We start from the raw sequence: 20,871 nt of genomic DNA, 5'->3' as shown, positions 1-20,871 counted from the left end.
CTGATAACTCTGGGTAAGAGCTACTGCATAAAAGTTCCAGACTATTCTGTACAGGGTGAAAGGAATATCATCAGAACTGAACTGTATGGTGGGTATAATACAGGAGCCCTCCAGGGGGTGGCGCTGTTTTACAGTGCATGGCCTGCTTCTGCTGAAGTACCGTACTGCGGTAAGGATGCACTGCTCACTTGTCACTCTGTAACAACCTGTACAAACACACACACACACACAAACAGACTGAAACACACATGCACAGAAGATGCAAATTCACACACTCACAGTCAGACACATGAATACACATGTCCTTTCATTAGCTTTCTCTTGCCTCTCTCACTCTTTCTATCACACACACACACACACACACACACACACACACACACACACACACGCACACACACATTCACACACACAAAGCTTTGTATACATTATGCTGAACGGCAGACATTCCAGGAATTCTTGTACTCCCCAAGCCTTTATCAGTGGTTACGGCTTACCTGTGGAAACGATGAAGAGACTCTCTTTCTAACCACTTCACACATCATACCATAACCTCTTTAGCCTGACAAATAAATGACATATAAAGGCTGAAATGAACCATTCTCAAATTTGTTACTGATCTGTTAGGGCTGGCCTTGGATCTAGTTTTGATTGCTAAAGCACCCTCATGTACAATTTTGTATTTTCTCAAACAGTATTTTGGACTGTGTTGTGTGAACATCTTTGTTGAATAAACTGCATGTGTAACTGTTATCGTTTATGCCAATAAAGAAAATGACAAAGACAAAATCGAAATATTTCAACTAATCATTAGTAAATTTATCATCACTTCCTATTCAGAAGTGATATTTTGATTCATTGGTTGACTACACAGGATTCACTTTCCATGTCACAAACTCTTTAACAGGAAAGAGAAAAACAGAAAAATCACAATTGATTCTTATAAGTGTATTGGACAGACACACGCATACACACATGCACACGCACGCACACACATACACACACATACACACATACACAAACACACACACAGACATATCACGCCAGGACAGAAGTGTATTGTTCGAAGCAGTCTAGAGGTCAGCATAATTGAGGTTCAGTGCGTATATGCACACTGAGCAAATTCACAAAACAGGGCACAATAAGCAATACATACAGAAAACACATGAAAGACAACAAAGACAACAAAAGGCCACCTTTCTCTTCTTAATGTAGCCAGCCTAAATGGAGGAAAATATCTGACCAGCCCAGCTCCTCAGCCTCCAAACATGACTTTCATTTGTAACAGGATACATAAATAAGGTAATAACATAAGCCTGGAGTCTCAGGGGGAGGGTAACAGCAATGCAGGACAACTCTTCCGGACGACCAAAAAATAAAAACTAAAGACCAGGAGGGGGATAAAGGAGATTAACATCCCCTGACATGACCTGAGTACATAAAGTCCCCATTGTGCCCTGGAGCCCCTTTTCATGCTCTTTCACACTGCAGTCTTTTTTTATCTCTCTGTCTTTCTAAACAAACTCTTTCTATATCTATCCTCTGGCTCGCTCCTTCCCTCTACCCACCTGCCTCTCTCTCTTCCTACCCCCTGCTCTTTCTCTCTCTTTCTCTATTTCTTCTTTGTGAGCCGACATCTCTGCCCAGGAAAGAGAAAATTCACACCACACTGCCAAGGAAAATAAAAGAGCCAGGATCAGGGTAGGCACAGTCTGCGGTTGCTCATTTTGTATGTTGCGTTTCATGTTCTATTCTGTTTCCATCCAAATCCCACACGTCATGCAACAGCAAAGCTGGGCCTGGACACCCCCTGTGGTGTGAACTGACTGACTAGTTCACACCATCGACAGAGAATACTTAACCCCCCCTCAGTCCCCCACCAAGACAGTCAGGTTCAGGCCTCAGATGTGAGCATTTTCATCACACAGAGCCTTGTGTGCTCCAAAAACTGAAAAACACACTCCAGTGTCTGACTCAACAAGAGTGGTGCATTATATCACCTTAATGAGCTGATGCCAAGTACGAGTATGACTGCTTTCTATTGTCGAGGGAGGGATTCAACATTATGTGAACATGAACATAGTCAAACTGCATAAAAGTAACTGTCTAGCCCCATAGCTTAGACTGCTGTATGCTGTGTACCTGGTAACTTGTTTTGTAACTGGTGGCATGCATTAAACTCTAGCCTTTGCAATTATTGCAGAGTGGGCCATTTGCCCAAAGGAAATTTTCAAGCAGTTTTATGTACATTGAGAAGCATGTTAGCGTTGTACATATAGCTGCAATATAACTATTTCTGCACTAGTTTTCAATGTAATTCAGTCCCACTACAATGTATTTTTAAAATGATAGCAGATGCAAGCATTCTTTTCCCTCTGGTTTTAGATTAAAATCAGACTTCATGGGGAAACTTCAATGGCAAGTTCACACAAATGACAGATCATGAATTTTGGAAAAGGCACCATTTTTAAACTACAGAACAGCCGCTACCATGGTTTAACTGGGAGTTCAATTAACAACTGATTGAATCTTATCCGTTATCTAACTCCCACTGTTTTTCTTTCTTTTCTTCTCCTCACCATTCACCGGCAGACAGGAAAGTGAAGCTACAATATGGTGAATGTTTGTCTGAGCCCCTGCCAACCTGCAAACCTGCCAACCTGCCAACTTCCAGCCTATTAAAGTCACGATATCAAAAACATGCCAAGTTCTCACACATAATTTAACTTACTTGGATCCACATAAACCATTTAAAACTATTATTAATGCACTACAGACCACCGTTGTCTTTACTCCAGCATTTTTGTAGTATCATAAGCTGTTAACATGATCCGTGCCATATTCTGGATATTACCATATTCTGAACGGCAATTACTTATGACCATGGATGTACAGTGAACAGCAATGCAGTCCTGTTCTTCTCAAATCATCCTCTGAACTGTCCGTGGTTTCTCCTTTTCTGAATAGTTTTCTCATAACATTAAAAGTCTCCTGAAGTTGATTAAAAAAAAGTGGTGTAACTAGCTTTGCACAACTTTAACGAATGTGAAAGACTTATCACACTGAGCATTCCTTCTATAAGGCAAGTGTTGAAAGGTCTCTTCATCATCTGGAGGTTCTGACTGGATGCCCCTGAAGATTTTTATAAAGGACTGATTCTTTGGATGGTATCCCCAAATTAATGAATAGTTTACATTAGACAACCGTGATAACGGAATTAAGGAACTAGACAGTGAGGTGTGGGGTCAGTTTGCATTTCCGTAACAGACAGTGAAGAGATAGTGGGGTTATAGTGTAATACTTGAAGCATTAGAAACATTGGAATATGTTATTCTATACCATGTCCTGTACAGTAATCAAAAACATCATAAGTATCTTTCCCACTCATCTCTGCTCTTTTTAGGAACTAGCACCAGTTCTGTGGGCTTGTTCACACAAGACGGTTCTGGGATCAGGCCCTCTCCAGGCCCACTGCCTCTCTGATTGTGACAGACGAGCACCTTGCCCAGGGGTGCATTTATACATTCAGAAACTAGGGTAAGGACTGATCCCCCGACCATTAGCCACCCTGGACCTGGTATGGGTTATTTTGGGATTTGGTGTCCTTTTACAGCCTCCTGTGGTCGTGTAACACTGGGAAAGTTTATAGGGACTACTGTATTTGAGCTATAGGTGCACATCCACATGCAGCACTAGATAGGTGTGTCTGTAGAGAGGAGCAGCCCTCTGAGACAGTGATTTTCTGTGTCCTAAACACGATGCCTGCGTCTTCCTTTCCTTTCCCCCCGGCACTGCAGTGGGGCTCGGCTTTCACTTTTTACCTGCAGCAAACTCTTATCTCCAGCTTGGGCCCTGCAGCGGGTGCCCGGTGCCAGCTTCCCTGCCCGGCCGTTTGCGTGGGGCACACCAGGGCGGGTGCGGCTACAGCGACAGGCTGCTTTCTTCTCTCTTTCTCGGGCGTGGCGGTATGTATAATTATTTATGCGCTGCGGTCGGGCCAAGATTTCCAGGTGCAGCGACGGCGCGCGGCGACGGCTGCTCGGGCTGCCGTTCCTCTTTTATCAATCAGGGCTAATTACTCAAAACATGTCAGCCGCAGCATTCCTTGCGCTCCTCTCTCCACACGACGCAGCTCCAACGCTCGAGCAACGTCAGAGGACCCGGGCCGGCAGGCGGAGGGCCCTATCAAAGCCAACCACATCAGTGTGCGCTTTATCAAGACACCATTAAATCCCAGCAGAGACAAAAGGAGAAGTCTGCCCTTACAGCGGCTTCTGTGGCCATCTGCTTACTGATTGCAATGTCGTTGCCAAGGCACAGGCTGAGAAAGTTAGACCTATGAGATTGAAATGCATACCTGTACACTTTGTACGTGAATAGCAATTACAGGAGAAAATCAGATGAGGAAAACTGTAAAGGAAAGCAACACATAGTTGATATCTCAGTTTTGGAATGAAGTGTAGATACCAGCTAAGAACTGGAAGCTAAATATTTGTTTTATCTACTCACTCTAGATGTAACACAGAGATATCCCATATTTTATCACTCTCACACAAGAAGAGGGAAATGTTCTTGGTCCAACACTCAGTCCATTAAAAGCTTAATAGCCACGTCCATAAATCCCAGCAGAAACCCCCCTTGTAATGCTTTTATACAACATATTACTCAACTCTGTATTCTCAATAATTTCCTTTCCTTTCATAGGCAACATACAGTTGATTTCCTCACAGTGGCTGGCAGAAATGCTATCTTTTATAACTGCAGAATCTCCATCGTCATATTATCCAACTTCAGATAAGTGCTAAAATACACAATAAGACAGGGGCTGCAATGAAAGCCAGTAACACGAGCAGGAGAAATGTGTGTTCACAGACTATCGGCATGAAAAAGCAGATTTTGATCTGCCTGTGTGGAAACTGCAGTCCCTCTGCCAGCCATGCCTCGGACTACCCAGCAAAACTGCTGGCGTGGGGCCCTCTCCAACCCACTTCATCACACTACTGATACCTTCGCAAGATAACGCGTAGCGGCTTAATAATATTTAAAGACAACTTCCATTCCCCTTGAACCGGCTCATAACATCGTCCACCTCATATTTAGGCAGCGCCAATGTCGTAATGGTGTCCTTTCATCCTCGCCGCACACCTGCGTACCTGCTTAGGTGGATCCTCTGGAATGCGCTCTGTAAAAACAGTGGGATATATTAAAGCACAGCACGAGAGAGCGGAGGGGGTGGTAATGAGGGTCGTTACAGGCATAATTACAGCTCCGCGCTCCTGCTTTTTGCCTCCCCGATCACAGCAAACAGACCTGTCAAAGTACCACAGAGCCTGGAATTAGGGTGCCAAGAGGGAAAGTTATATAACATCACAGAAAACCAGATTTAGCATTTTCTTTATTTATTTGCTAAGCGTAAGTCTTTATCTTGGGGTCTTTTCTCAAGTACATCGCTGCTTATGGTACTCCATGGTGCACCATGCCTTTTCTTGACAGATGGCCTTGGTGTCTTTGGGCCTGTCTCTCAGCTTTGCCACACTTTGGATGAGGTTCCACTAACTATTCAACACCATTATTTTATGTAACATTAACATCACATTATTAATTTGCTTAACAGAAGCCCCTAGGAGGAATGAAATAATTTGCATTTTGTACGTTACCCATTTGTACAGTTGGATATTACTGGAAGTAATCAAAGTTATCTTGCTGCGACAGTAAGACATGAACTGCTACTGGATGCAGTTTTCCAAGGTGTGTTCTATAAGGCTGCAGCCACTTATCTGAGACTGTATACTTTTTGATATTGACAAGCACCTTGCCAGTGCCATGGATAGCATTTATGTTATATTGAACGGAGCCATTTTTGTACATGCCATCTCACACTAGTAACACTGGATCCACACTGTCAAAGGTAATGGCGATGAATCATAATAAGCACCAAGAATTTTTTGCTACTTTTTGTACCTCACACACAACACAATTGCTATTCTGTTGCACAGACAAACATAGCCAGTATGACAAATAGAAGTTGTCTTCATATGGCTGAAAACAGACCCTCTGGTCCTGGATCAGGCTTCTGCTCTTAATGCTTGAGCGGATTCTCAGTAACAGAGCAGATAATAATAAGAGCATGCAAGTGAAAGCAGGGTTGCTTTCTGCTAAACCCATCAGAGGTTTCCCTTATAATATCTAATTGTTGCAGCAATAGGTACAAATGTGCTACAGTAACAGAACCATCTCTGTACCCCTCTGCTCTCCTGTTGAGGAGTGAGAGCTTTGAGAGTCTGGCAGGCCACCTTTGGCCTTTACCTGCACATGCAAAGGAGAGGCACTCTCGTAAAGGCAAGGCATTCCCCTGAGCACTTGAGGAGAAAAGAGGAAAACAGCTGCTGTAGCTAAAAAAAATGACATGGCATGTTTCTTTTCTCTCACAACTCTGTCCTATTTGCCAGGCAATTTTACTCTCTCTCTCTCTCTCACACACACACACACACACATACACACACACAGTCTCTCACTGATTGCATCTGCTTGGCTGTGAGAGGCAGACTGTGTTAGCCTTTGTTTGTGTGTGTGTGTGCGTGCCTACGCGTATTGGTGCGTGCATACATATGGAGGTACATGACCAGGCTAGAGAGCAGAGATCATATATGTCAGCTCCTACTTCTGCATACAGACAGGGATCTTCCATTTCTCCCTGGTTTGGTGTGCAATGCTTCATTACAGCAACTGCTGCACAAAAGCCTGCAAAATGGACTAAAAGAGAGACGTGAGGTGGAGTCCAGTCTCAGTGCTGGGAGTAGTGTTTCAAAGCTCTCCGTCTTCAGAAGCAAACCACAGCAATTACACAGTAATCCAGCAGGAATGTACGTTAAGTGTCTCTTTCTCAAGCAAGGTGAGAGGCTTTTCCACACAGGAATGATAACACAAACATTATCAGGAATACATGTGTGTGCCTGTAGGTGTGTACTGTATGTCTCAGCCTGTATGTATGTGTATGTGAGTGCGTTTAGGTGTGTATGTGTGTGTCAGAGTTTCCGTTAGCTGGTAATTACTGGCTTTTGCCTGGTAAAATTTATAAAAAAACGGTAAATTAAAAACTTGCCAGGCAAAATGTCCGGTAATAATGCTCATACAAAACAGCTATAACGAAGGCTATCCCTAAACAGGACATTTGTGTTTTGATGGGGGTTTAACTTTTGCAACAGCTTGCAAAGTGCATATTTATGAGTTCAGTGAGCTGTACCCCAACTGGGCTACACTGGCTAAAATTGCCTGTGTTCTGGCCATGTCATGCCTGCCAGCAGAGAGGGGCTTCTCTCTGCAGAATCAAATTAAGATGGCATTGTGAAGTCGTCTGGAGGAGGAGGGTGTGACGCGGTTTATGCGCATTGCAAGCTGCAAAGACACATTGGACACGTTTGATTTCAAGTCGGCAGCAGAGGACTTTGCCACAATGAAAAAAGGACAAAATAAAATGTTACCTGGTAGCCTATAGGCTACATTTGATGCCATGTAGGCCTAGCCTTTTTTTAAACACGCTACAGATGTTACAGGTTACAGATGTTTCGTAATAGCCTACATTTTAGCGGCTAATGTTGAGGTTTTGCTCAATCGTTACTGTTCATTTTGCTTAATACTTACTGTTCATTAAATGGTCAAACTGATTTGAGGTCGTTGTCATTCTTTTGTCAACCTAGGTGTACATTACATTTGCGTTTGTAACATAAGACTGTTGACTTGAAATTTGACCGGTAAGTTTCACATTTGCCCGGTTAAATAAATTCTTTCTGGACACCGGAAGGAAAAATCCTGGCGGAAACCCTGGTGTGTGTACGTATATGTGAGTGCGTATAGGTGCGTATGTGTGTGTATGTATATGTGAGTGCGTATAGGTGTGTATGTGTATGTATGTATATGTGAGTGTGTATAGGTGTGCTTCGATGCTCACTCCACTATCCCAGATGAAGCTTGATCAGGTTCTGGAAAGACGGAGCAGGAGGCCCTCCGTTCGCCCTGTCCCATCTCCTCCTCCTCTGTTTCATATGCACTGAAAATTTCCAAAAGTGGGTCAGCCAAGCTTTGAATCTGTCTGTCAGCGTGCTACATTTATTTTAGAAGGGTTTGGGGCTCCAGCCAAACCTTTATCCTTTACAATACAACTTACAGGCTCTTATCTGGCTCTGGTCTGCATTAAGCCCTCCTCTGCGCTCAGCGCTCTGAAATGCACTCAAAGATATGAAAGAGATGTAAAAACAGAGAAGTGCCGCGGCCAGGCCCTCATTATAGGGCAGCAGATCTCTCTCGGTTGTCCACGAGTGGAGGTGCTGTAAAATCCTACATTGTTGGTGCCGTGCCTCGCGTTTCAAGTTTTTATAGGGGGGGGGGGGGGGGGGGGGGGGTGAGGTTGAAGCACTGATGGTGTTCAGCAGATCTGATAGAGACATCGGAGAGGCACATGGTCCTCTTTCAGCAACGCTGCATGGCTGCCCTGCCACTTTTTTCTTCCTTTTTCTTGTATTCCTCTGCTAATTTGGTTTTGATTTAGCCCCTTCCGCCACTGATGAGACAGATTTATAACTCTGGCTGAATTAAATTCCACTCATGGCGTCCTGCTCAGACCCTGTAAATTCGCGGCAGGCTCCCCATTAGTTAATCAGCAGCTACAGCACTAATCACTGGGGCAATTACAGCCAGGGTTCTTCTGTCCTCCCCAAAACAACATGCCGTAAATCACGGGGCTCAAAAGAGCTCCACGTCGCCATACTTCACTCTACTCATCCGTCACCTCTATTCTGAGGCACAGGCACAGGTCCAATCAGACTTGTTTATTTCCAAAAAAGCCAATGCAGCTGGACTCAAGCTGAGGATAATGAGACAGTTACACTGAGTGGGAGGCGAGCGAGGTCCAGCGCTGGAGGTGACTTTGCCACTTCCCCGAAAACAGTGACTCGTTACACTCGAAGCTCAGCGATACGGCCGGGTTCAAAACCGTGTCACACATTTACCAAGAAATGAGGGGAACAGGTCAGAATCATGGCCTCAATACTGGACCCCTGAAACAAGTGGAGGGCACAGATATAGTACATACAGATAAGAAAGATAAGGAATATCACACTGGGTAGCATTCTACAGTCATGTGAAGAAGGGAACTTGTTTACTTATGAGAAAGAATTTAAAGATGCCTGAACAGCTCATGTCGATATCTAGCTGGAAAATTTAACGCAATGGAAATGGGACACGGGTTATAAAAAGAAAAAAAAAGAAAAAAGGAAAAGAAAACCAGAGGGAGGCCGGACACATTTGCTATCTTGCGCTTTTCCCCCTTCCTTGCAAACAGGCCATTGGAGGATGGTAATTGCATGACATTATGCAGCCTTGTAAAATAAACTGTAAGCCGAGCTGTAGTAAATTGTAACAGCACTTTTGAGAACGGTAGTGGGGTTCGCCCTGGCCTGCCATATGCTGAAATCATACACGGTCAAGGCTAACAACAGCCATTCGTCATCTGCAATATAGCGCATGGCTAACATGCGCCGCTGTGACGGCCCGGGGTCCCCTTTCACTTTGCTAAATATTTAAAGCTCTTTTTGTTGTTCTTTTTCTAATTTGCCTTCAAGTCTGTTCCCCATCCCTCTCTCCCCCTCTGCATGTTCCCTGCCCTGCTGTTGAGGACAGAGCACACACACACACACACACACACACACACACACACACACACGCACACACACACACGCATGCACACAAACATACACAGACATCTGCAGGAATGCACACACATACACATACAACCATAAACGTGTTCTTATACACAGACAGGACACAGATTTTTGACACTGAGCTGTGGATTAGCAGAACCTGACTTCTAAGCACCTGACTGCCTGTCACATAAGTAAACAGCTTCATGATTTAATAGAGTCACCTCTGAATAAGAGCATCAAAGACAAAGCGGCGTCTGTAATATCCAAATGGCTTCTAACCATGATCTTTCAAACATCAGTAACAACACAAGTATTGCACTGAATTTAAATGCCAGTGTCCCTCTTTCTTGAACTGCATGTTAATGTGAAGCAAGAAGGGGAGGAGGAAGAAGAATGGGGGGAAGCCAGGGAAGAAGAGGAGGGGAGAGATAATGTGCAGTACATCATTTTCATTCTGATGTCATGTCAGTCATCAGCCCTGGAGAGAAATTTGGATGGTTGTTTTCTCTGCGCATGAAAGGGTCCTCTTGTTTTATCAGGCAATTTGGGTGAAAAGTACACCCCCTCTGGAAATGCCTGGGTCAGATCACGCCCTTCGAAGTCTGAAGGATTATTATGAGAAGTTATTAGGCCATTTATGTTCTTAATCTCCTGTGAGGAAATGCATGACACACGCTCTTTCCGCAAGACCATGTGTTTCTGATATGTGCTCTCGTGACACACACACTCAAGACCTAGTTTGACGCATGTCATTTTCGCACGTTTCACAGGTCAAACTTTTCAAGTGTGAGAAACTTACTGAAACATATCAAACACACATTTGTAACAGCCTAACATAAACAACTGAACCTGAAAAACTAATATTTTTTTCCCCTAAAGATTGTGAGCCTACCTCAAATGTGGGTCCCAAAGGAAAGACGGGATCAGTTGCTGTATTCAAGGTCAAAGTTGAAGGTTGTCCCTTAATGGGAACAACAATACAAAACTGCTACGGCTCAGTACAGAGGTTGCAAATTACACCTCCTGGCTCGGAAAAGACATTAATAAATAATACATTTTAACAATCAGCCTTTTAATGATAGATGAACACAAACAAGCACTTATTTAGCTAGTGTCAGAAACATTATTTCATTCATTTTCACAAAAAAGTCACAAAAAATGGAAAAAGAAAATGGCCCAAGGCAACACAAAAGAGAGGGAGAGAGAAGAGAGAGAGGGGCGGGGGGGGGGGGGGGGGGGGGGGGGTCTGGAAAACTATTGCATGGGCCTGTTTCAGTAAAACCAAAAGGCTGCCAGAATGTAGGTCAGGAGGGGGGATGTGAATTGGGCTCAGATGAGGTCTGGCTGGCGTGTTGGGATGAATGAGCGAGGAACTAAGTGGGGGGAGGAATGTATACAGACCCAGAGAACCCCAAATGTCCATCACCGTGGGAGCAAACAAACCTCAGGATGCATGTTAAAGCATTCTGGGTCCCACACAGACTTTGTGTTTAACATTCAATTTCAGAGCTCTCACGGTTTCTCCTGTGTGTAAGTCTGACTATGGTTTCTTGGTTTGGATATCCAAGACACTTTCCTGCACACTGTACTCATGCATACCCCTGTTGTTCTACCCTCTGCTTTTGACAAATGTATATTCTAGCAGAGCCAACAACAAGGCATGGGCCACTAAGGGAATATTATCAGGAGGTAAGTGACTGTTATTGCTTCTTGATCACACTGAATTTGTATGAAAAACATGAAACACAAATGATGTAGAAACCATTAAGGGGGAATCTAATATCAACATTTATGGCTTTAGATCACTGTACATGTTTCAAATGTGTAGTAATGTACCTATTGGCATAGTACAACTGAAAAAAGTCACCATCTTACAGGGTCCTGTTGTACAGCTGGTATTCCTATGGTTTACATTGCCATGGTGATAGCAATGATGCTGTAAGACAGCCATTACATCTGGAGAACATCCATTATTGATGTAAGTTCCTACCTACAGTATATAAGCCTCCTTTTCCTACCATGGTAAAGGAATCTCCTTTTTGCCCAATTCCACTACTTTATAGATAAACTCCTCCAACATCTATTTTTACCTCCAGTGTTGAGGAAATATGGACTAAACAACAATTCAAGTTAGACATGAACAGATTACACTCATATACTGAAGTATCATGAATCTTCTGACCTATCTCCCGAATGCATTTTAATGGACTAATAAAATATTAAATTAGACATAATGAGGCTACATAAAAATAATAACCCAGTTATGCCATTTTCATGGAAAAACACACTGTTGTAATATAGTGCTAGATTAGTCTGGGAAGACTGTTTTTGACCAAATAGCACTTTCCCTTAAGATGACTTGGTGGTTTAGATTGAATTCAGGGATAAATCCTTCACTGGAGATAAGAGTGTGGCTTGTGGTCAGGGAGGAAGGATATGAAATTCAGTTCTGGTCTTAGCAGAGGTTACAGAGAGGGAATCCTGGAACAGTGGACACCCTTTGCCCAGAGGTGAAATAAAGTTGCCCTCGAACAAAGCCCCTCTTGAAGAACAGCTAGGCTGAGGGGTGAGGCCGCGGTCAGACACCATCCATTTCCCAAATTTCCACTGGCTGTGGTAAATAAATCCTGGAAGAGAATCAGTGTGCGTCCTCGAGAGAGGAGGTTCTGAAGGCCTCTTCGGCCTGTGTAATACTTCTCTCAAAAATCCATGGTAATCCACACATCTGCTGAACCTCTAATGTTGACTTACATTGCAGTCCCAACCTCCAGTGCTACCCTACAGAGCCTTATGTCATGTTATGTTATGTCTTATGTCATGAGAGAGGAGATAAGACAGTCCAAAAGGAAGCACCCCTGATGGAGCAAAAGTAGTGTGGAAGAAGCTCTGGACTCTGGACCTCAGGATCCTGCTCTTCAGCCCTGCAACCCTCAACCCCTTCAATGCTTCACATTTTTCACATATTTCATAGAACATGAAAAAGTAAGTGATTACCATGACATCATCTATGAGAAATGCATGACATCATCATGTGCCTGGCCCGTGATTTAATTACATTAAATTTCAGAATTTCAGAGCCAGTGGTGGCCCACAAACCTTCCAGGATTGATCATCAACTCAAACTGTAGCCCAACCACATTATTTTCAATTAAAACTGGATATCAAAGAGTGATCCCATCAGATGTTGTGAATGAACGCTTTAGCCGGAGTTTAAGAGTTACTTATTCATATTGTAGTGAACAGTCTACCATGGCTGTCTTGCTGACAACCAAGACAAATGCCTGTAAAAGCATAGGAGAAAGCTGGGTTTCCAATGAAGGGCTTTACACGGAAGCCAAGAGAACGGGGCAAGGCAGATGGATGGAGCTGCAGGAGACAGAGTGGAAACTATGCATGTGATCCCACAGGACCTCATTATAAACCCAGTTTCAGATTCTGTAGGAGCAACGGTGCCAGGCCCGGAGATTCCCCCTGGCCCGGACATGGGGCGGACCGGACAGAATCCGAGAACACGAGAAAAGCCCTGTCACTCTCTTTCAGTCTTTCAGGAAAAACCACACGTGCCACATTATCCAGTTTCACTTCTCATCTGCCCCAGAGCACTGTGGGAGAATTTTAGCTCAGGCTGATGTAATTCATACCCTCCCTCAATACCCCCATCCCAACATACACACATGCAGACTAACAGACACAGGCACACACCTACACATGCACGCACACACACACACACACACATGCACACGCATGCACACACTCAGCCAGGTCATTTGGGCCAAGACAGAATGGAAATGTTTATTCAGTGAATGGGCCACAATGGGGGTCTCCCCTCCCCCCTTCAGGGCAGACAGCACATAACACGACCAGACAGGACAATACACACAGTTTCCAAGCAAGACCGCCAACAGTACTGGGAACCAAGCAACGCCTGGGCTTCTACTTAAAACACTGAAGCGGGGAGAAAGGGAACTGCAACTTTTAACTGGAAATGTTCAAGCTTCTGTACAAAGCTTGCCTCCACATTAGAGCATATTTCACTCTGTTCATATCGAACTGTAATACCTTAGCTGTTTAGGAAGTATGCTGGATCACTTACTAAGGTCATGTGAGAAAGTTTTACTGCACGTGCAGGAAACGTCATTCATCCTGCTTTGTACACTAATCCAAACTGCAGAAAAAAGCCGTAAGACCTGAATTTCTAAAAAACCTATTTCAATCCGCAAATGATAAAAAAGAGGCACGACAAGTTATCCGGGACAATTACATTTCTTAGACCAAAAAATCCTGAAGTACAACAACAACTACAGTTGATCTCAATCTCTTACAATGTATGAGCAAAATGTTAAAGTTGATGTGGTATAGAAGTCATAGTCACAGAAAGAGTATGTTAGGGGTGTGGGATGATATGGTATATAAACTCATATGCTAAAGCAAGATATGGTAGGATTGTACTAGAATGTAGAAGTATATTTTAAGCATACTAAGTTGATCATTTATCACAAATCCCAGCTGACACAATATATGATAATGGTATTATGACATATCCAAACACATACTATATATTGGTCAAATGTCTTAATTGCCCTGGCTGTTTTGCCAAGCACTGTTTCCTACAATGCAAGGCATTCTGAATCACGCATCTCTCCCACAGAGGGCCTCTCCTCAGCAGAGCCACAGTAAGGAAGTCAAGGTGCTTTAACTTATAGCCTGACTGTAACAACCGTATAATTAAAACCAGGGTATCTCAGGTCGGTAGCATGGCTACTCTAAGGCGAGAGAGGACGGGTGGAAGGGATGGAGAGAGGGAAATTAAAAAAATATATTTCCCTAGCTTCCCAGCCCTGCCAGAAATTCCAAAAAACAAACCCACAATTCACACAAAAACAATCCACCTGGGAGAGGAGAGGAGCTGTGTGTTTCTGGCAGCAACACACACAGCCAAGCATCACAGCCTGAGGGACAGAGGCCGCTGATGCCAAGGTAAGCAAGTCACGTATTATTATCGTTATCCTTGTTACTACAGTTACTGTTATTATCAGCATTAATATTACTGGTATCAGTATTAGCATTGATATTACTATTGGTATTAGTATTACAATTATTATTGAGTTTCCTCCCAATACTATCCTTATTTATTTATTGATTTATTTATTTATTTTCCCTCAAATTGAATAATTCTTACACTACAAGAATTACAACATGCCACTGCTAAAACGGGTTTTTTTTACAATAGCAGTTTCATGTAAATTAAGACATTATGTAGGTTTTATGAAATGCTAATGAAGGTACACATCAGGAAATGAGTAAACGTAATAATTTTTCCCCACTAAGCATCATCAGTGCCATGCACGACGGCAACATCAGGCAGACAATCCATTGTATTTACACCGATGGCGATACAGAAGCTTTGCGTTTTATATATTACTGTAAATTCTCTTCTTTGGTTTCGTAAGTGATTACAACCAGCCTGCCAGGCATCTGCCATATTGCTGCCAAGACGCATAAAGCAGATGAAAGAGAAATGGAAGTACCATGCACACCTGTATCCTGGAGAGCAATAACAAATACAGAGCGGTGATTAATCACAGGCCCTCCATATGGATGGAGACTCATCCAGCTGACAGATAATTACCACCCAGTCATTACATTACTCAGCTGCTCAGCAGACACCTTTACTCACAGTACCTTAAATATCTTACATTTCTCGCTCTCATATGATGTGCCATGGGAATATCTATTGTTTTGCAACAGGCCACGTCACCTGTTATAATTTGAACTCGGGTCCCACCCAGATGATGAACCTGAGAGTGTAAGGTACAAGTCTGCCTCTGAGCACTAGTCTGCCCTGCCAGTTAATAATGTTAGCTTGAGTAGAGAGCTGCTATAGCCCATGACAACAATGAATGGTACTGTATGGTACACCTCTTCAAAGTCCAGGATATCCAGTAACTGCACAGCAAGTTCAGTTTTATCCTGCATGACTCCCCACAGCTGAAACAGACAGGGTCTTCCACAGAAGAAGGGATGGGACAGGAGGGTTGGGCATGGGGAAGCAGATGGCCGCAGGGACCCTGCCACAACGACCGCAGACACATCCACACTGCCAGGGTAATAAAGGAGAAAAGCCCTTCCCTGGAGGTAAGAACCCAGTAAGTCATGAGTCAGACTTGCTGGCACTGAAACACTGAAAAAAAGCTGCAAACTGGGCTGCCCAAACACACACACACACACACACACACACACACACACACACACACAAAACTTTTCAAAGCCTCAAATTTAACCTTAAATTAAACAAAGAGCATGAGAAAAAACTTTTTGCATACCAAGATAATAAAAAAAAACAACAACATCAAAACAAGCAAAACAAAACAAAAAGAATCATAAAAACTAAGCTGTCTTGCTTAGAATGTATCTATAGGCTCACTTTCCTAAGTTAGGCCAAACACTACTTCATTCATTCATCCCCTATCTAGCTCAGCCTGTGAATAGAAAAAGTGTTACAAAAAAGCTTACAATGTTGACCTTGCCCAAAGATTCATCAGCCCCTGACAGAATTTAATTTCTTTTTCACACTTAACTCTAAAAACAAAGCACATCTTTGAAAAACATACATCCAACCTTACTGTGCAATCATGAGATTGATGGAGAGAGAGCTGGTGGTAGTGAGCAGCTCTACTAGGGGTGATGATACAAAGCCCAAACAATCACACAGTCCCATACTACCCACATTTATTTGTGTAATGAAAAAAAAAACCCTCTTCTTACAGTTACATGAAGTGACACTTTTCTTGGACCTTGACAATGTGAAACACTAGCTCTTTCTGTGTTACACAAACAGTATTGTGGCCTGGAGATTTTAACTGTCCAGACGGATGGATTCCTGTTCTAACCCTGTTCTGGGTTTGGCACGTTTGATGTGAGCGTATGGGAGAAAACTCAAGGGGCGGGGGTAATGCTCAATATTAAAACAATGATTTATGTTTGGCAATGCTCCTCTCATTGTTTTGCTTGGCTGCGCATTGCGGGGTGAGATCCCAGTGTCCTCCACGTGCTTCCCATCAGGGGAACCCCCTGCGACTCAGTCCCGTTCCAAGGTGATCGCTGTTAAATCAGGCTTATCCACCATAAGCACAGATTCCCTGATCCACAGACAGGTCAGCGTCACATGTTCCTTCAAGCTCTGCACAGCACATTTGTGAATCTGTGCATGAGTGTATGTGTGCGTGCATGTACCTGTGTGCATTTTTGCACATACGTATGTCTGCCTGTTTGTGCATGTGTATGTGTGTGAGTGTGTCTCTACATGTGTGCATGTACATGTGTGTGCTGACATTAAAGAGAAAAATCCACTGCCATCATCTGCACTGCTGGTCATGTAAAAGTAGGCCAAGAGTTAACCAGGTTAAGGGGGCATTCAGGATACCAGCAAGCCACCGTTCCTCTGGCAACAGGACATAGCTCTGAGGTCACTCCTCTGGGAAGAAACAGAGTGGCAAGAGTCCAAAGAAACAAATGGATGAATGAATAAACAAATACAGGAAGAAGTAAACAGATTTCCACAGTAATGAAAGTGACCTGTGAATTTATCCCAAGCACAATAAAGCTAGGGGAGAACTGAGGGGAAAACCACAAATTAAATGTCATAAAAATAGTTAGCCAATGTGATGGCGTTATTTAGGCCCTCCAGTCACAGCTGTGGCTAGTTCATGCGGATTTTTCTCAAGTTGCAGGACACCCTATCTTATTGTGTGTCTTTGTGTGTGTGTGTGTGTGTGTGTGTGTGTGTGAGTGTGTCTCCTTGTGTGAGCGTGTGTCCGTGAGCGTGTGTGTGTGTGTGAGTGCGTCTGCTTGTGTGAGTGCGTGTGTGTGTGTGTGTGTGTGAGTGAGTGTACTCTATGCGTGTGTGAATGTGTGTGATTTATTTCCTGACTGGATGGTTATGCAGCAATGTTTCAAAGTTCAGAGTCAGTGCCTGAGATCAGAGGTCGTAATCGTGCTGGGGGTTGTGTCTGCGCATACATTTCCACAAAAACAAGAGGGCATCAGGGACAGGACCCTATAAACCCACCCTGCTCTGTGGAGGGTGCTAGATTTTCAAAACCTACAATCTTTCTGAAAAAAAAGGAAAATCTTAGAAGTCCATTAACTTCCTACAAAAAGCCCCTCACAATTTTTTCATTAAAAATTAGCCATGACATCACAAAATTTAAAATTAAATTAGGTAAAATTTCTCAATAATAAACAGACAACCAGAACCAAATGGCTGGGATGAAGCAAGAGGAAGAATGTATTTTGATTGCCTCATATCTTGTGGATGTTGTGTGTCAAGGATTTTATTCAAGTGTTCACTAACAAAGAGAATTTTGGCCTGCCAGCTCACTTGAGGATGTGACCACGATATTAAGAAAGCATGTGGACATGTTCAGACATACAATGGACATGTGGACATGTTCAGACATATAATTATTCTTTAACAACACCTTGGAACCTGAACGATAAAAATAAAAGGAAATAACTGTAAAAGGCAAACCTTGTTTTTCTTGATGTTAATCACCAATAATATAACAGAACTGCCTTTATGTCAGAGCAGAGGGTGAGTGTGAGGGACAGAGTTAAAGAGGGTAAGAGAATTAGTTTTACGATCTGCAACATCCTGCCGGAGTTTTTAGCGGGTGGTTAAGCATGCGTGACCTGCCCTCTCCCAGCAGGATGCGAAATGGCAGTGATGTTGAGTCTTGGGTTTCTAGTTTCCTCGTCCTTTTCTGATCAGTCTACACTGGGCTACACTGATGGAAGCTAAAAAGGAGGGATCTCCAATGCCTTTTACACATCTGACCTTTGACCTTGGAGGGTATACAGAGGGACAAGGAAGGCATAAATAAATGAGCTCTTTTACTTGCTGAATTTCCCCACATAAACTATTTCAGTGATGTCTATTTATGAGTACCTCCTGTGGTCAACCTGTGTGCAAGTGTGTGATTTTTGCCCCCTAATAGAGTAAGCAATTAAAAAGGGGAATATATACAGTGCTGAGACAGGAAGTGTTTATGTGGTCTCTTGCTGACTTTACAATAAGATAATGGACCAAATTTGACACATGGACATAAAGTAGATATAGGTTATAGCGATATAACAACAAAACTGTTATGGCAGTAGTATGCTGGATACAGGAGTTATGAAAATAACATCTGCAAAAGGATTCATTTGCATTTTTTCAAAACATATAGCAATATATGTTAAAGCAAATGATTATTATTTTTTATATAATTTTATATTATTATTATATTATCATTTATATGTTGAGAGTTTTTCAAATACATACATGCATTTGTTGTGTTGTTTACAAAAAGATTTGTAATGCCATATATAACAATGTGCGGTTTCATATTTCAAAAAATAGATTTCCTCAACACATTTACACTTTTAAATATATTAGGTATCTAGTAATAATCTGGTTAAATTTTTATTCTGTTGAGGTAAATTTCACACAATTGGATTTTACCAGTTTTGGTCATGAACAGATGAATTGCTCAACCAATAAGAGAACAGGAGGAAGTATACAAGTCAAATTCTCCACAGCAGGAGCATCCCATGTTGACTCAGAATGACTTACAATGTTTATCCCTTGGATTTGTTAGCGTGCTGGAAATATAGCTGCTTGCAGAACCTTCATTATCCTAATTAAAAAGGGGGCGTATGGAGCTTCCCCAACATTGACCTTTGTCTTGCACAAAGACACTGCAGTGTTAATGTGAGTCACCTGACATGACTTTTACATTTAGTCATTTGGCAGATCAGCTCTTAACTTACTAAAGTGCATACAAGAGGGTTAGGCTAAGAGCAGAGGTGGTGCTAAAACATAAGGGTCACACTCCAATGGTAGGAGTCATTCCATAACATGCCATGTTCTGTTAAATGCCATAGTAGGTGACTTCCACACCACCAGGATAGGGCTCAATCTGCAATGTTCCAGACTACCCCACGGAACAACAACCAAATCACATGCACCACGCAATTCTGCTATGGAGGCATAATGTCACACTTATGGCTTATTAATACTGTGACCTTGGCACACGGAGGCCAAGCTTTTGCAATGTGCTCAACTTCGCCCCATCCTGCATGTCTCTGTTACCGATAACCAATCAGAATTCACACAGAGACAGGACGCTTAGGGTCTGGCTTCTTCTGGAAGGCTTCACAGATGCATTTGCCGTGGACATTCCATTTCCTTAGCATGTACTTCACTTGCTTGTCTGCAATATAGCTAACTCCCTTTCTACAGATCTAGATTAACATTGCTCTTACATGCATGTCCATCAGATGTGAATGATAACCAGGGCCAGCAATTTACACGTTTATAATGTGCAACAAGACAAAGACCCATGGAGCGCATATTACCTCTGAGGATGTAGTTCTGGTAGTTCTGGTCGGCCTCCGCCCCCACCTTTATCAAGCAGGTCAGCCCTTCTGCCACCACAAACTCATGGACAAGGTCTTTATCATCCTGTGAAATGAGGAGAAAGGGCATCAGAGTCAGCTCCTCTGTCACCTGGAGCTTCAGTATTCCCATCAATGGCTTATCTTGTTGATAACATCTCATATACAATTTTAACTTGAACTTTGAAATTAATCTGAGGCTTTCTGGAAATAAAGTTAACACATATTTGAAAATGAACTCCTGTGAAGGTGTTCAGCTGGTCTCCGTCAAGTCAAATGGATCTTATGAGGCTGATTAAGAGAATCCCCTTTGTGTGGGTTTGTTTTGTCATAGAACCAAAGTTGACCACATTCAGTATTCGTAAAATACTGTTACAGTAGAAACACAGGTACGAAGAGAATGAAGAAGAAAGAAAAGAAAAGGAAAAGTAGAAGAGGAAGCAAAAATATGAATGAAACGGAAAGAGAGGTCAATAATACATTGTTTAATTCATTGTGTAGCATGACCTGAATTAATCACATTCCATAAACACAAAAAACCTCAAATATCCAAACTGCAGTTTTGACTTTCTGTGGTTTTAATGTTGTCTCATTGCCAGAAAGGCCAGTCTGTGAGGTGTAAGATGCCCTGGGCGGGTGTCGGCCTGGTTTAGGGGTGTCTCTGTTCTATATAAAGCTCTTTATGGTTGATGTTCCAGGGAGGGAAACAGTTGAGCAAAATCAATATACAAATTCAACT

General features: G+C 42.8%; 1 protein-coding gene across 1 annotated transcript in view; it reads right to left on the bottom strand.

The window, feature by feature from the left end:
* fhod3b (formin homology 2 domain containing 3b) overlaps positions 1 to 20,871 on the bottom strand; it is a 179,264-nt gene that overhangs the window by 58,710 nt on the left and 99,683 nt on the right. Inside the window, exon 5 of the mRNA XM_036538550.1 lies at positions 20,094 to 20,199. Within this exon, the coding sequence (XP_036394443.1) occupies positions 20,094 to 20,199 (106 nt within the window). The remainder of the gene's footprint in view (positions 1 to 20,093; positions 20,200 to 20,871) is intronic.

Source organism: Megalops cyprinoides, chromosome 10 (genome assembly GCF_013368585.1).
Source record: "Megalops cyprinoides isolate fMegCyp1 chromosome 10, fMegCyp1.pri, whole genome shotgun sequence".
NCBI lineage: Eukaryota > Metazoa > Chordata > Actinopteri > Elopiformes > Megalopidae > Megalops > Megalops cyprinoides.
The sequence above is the reverse complement of the archived record's forward strand: the minus strand, read 5'-3'. Positions and strand labels throughout refer to the sequence as shown.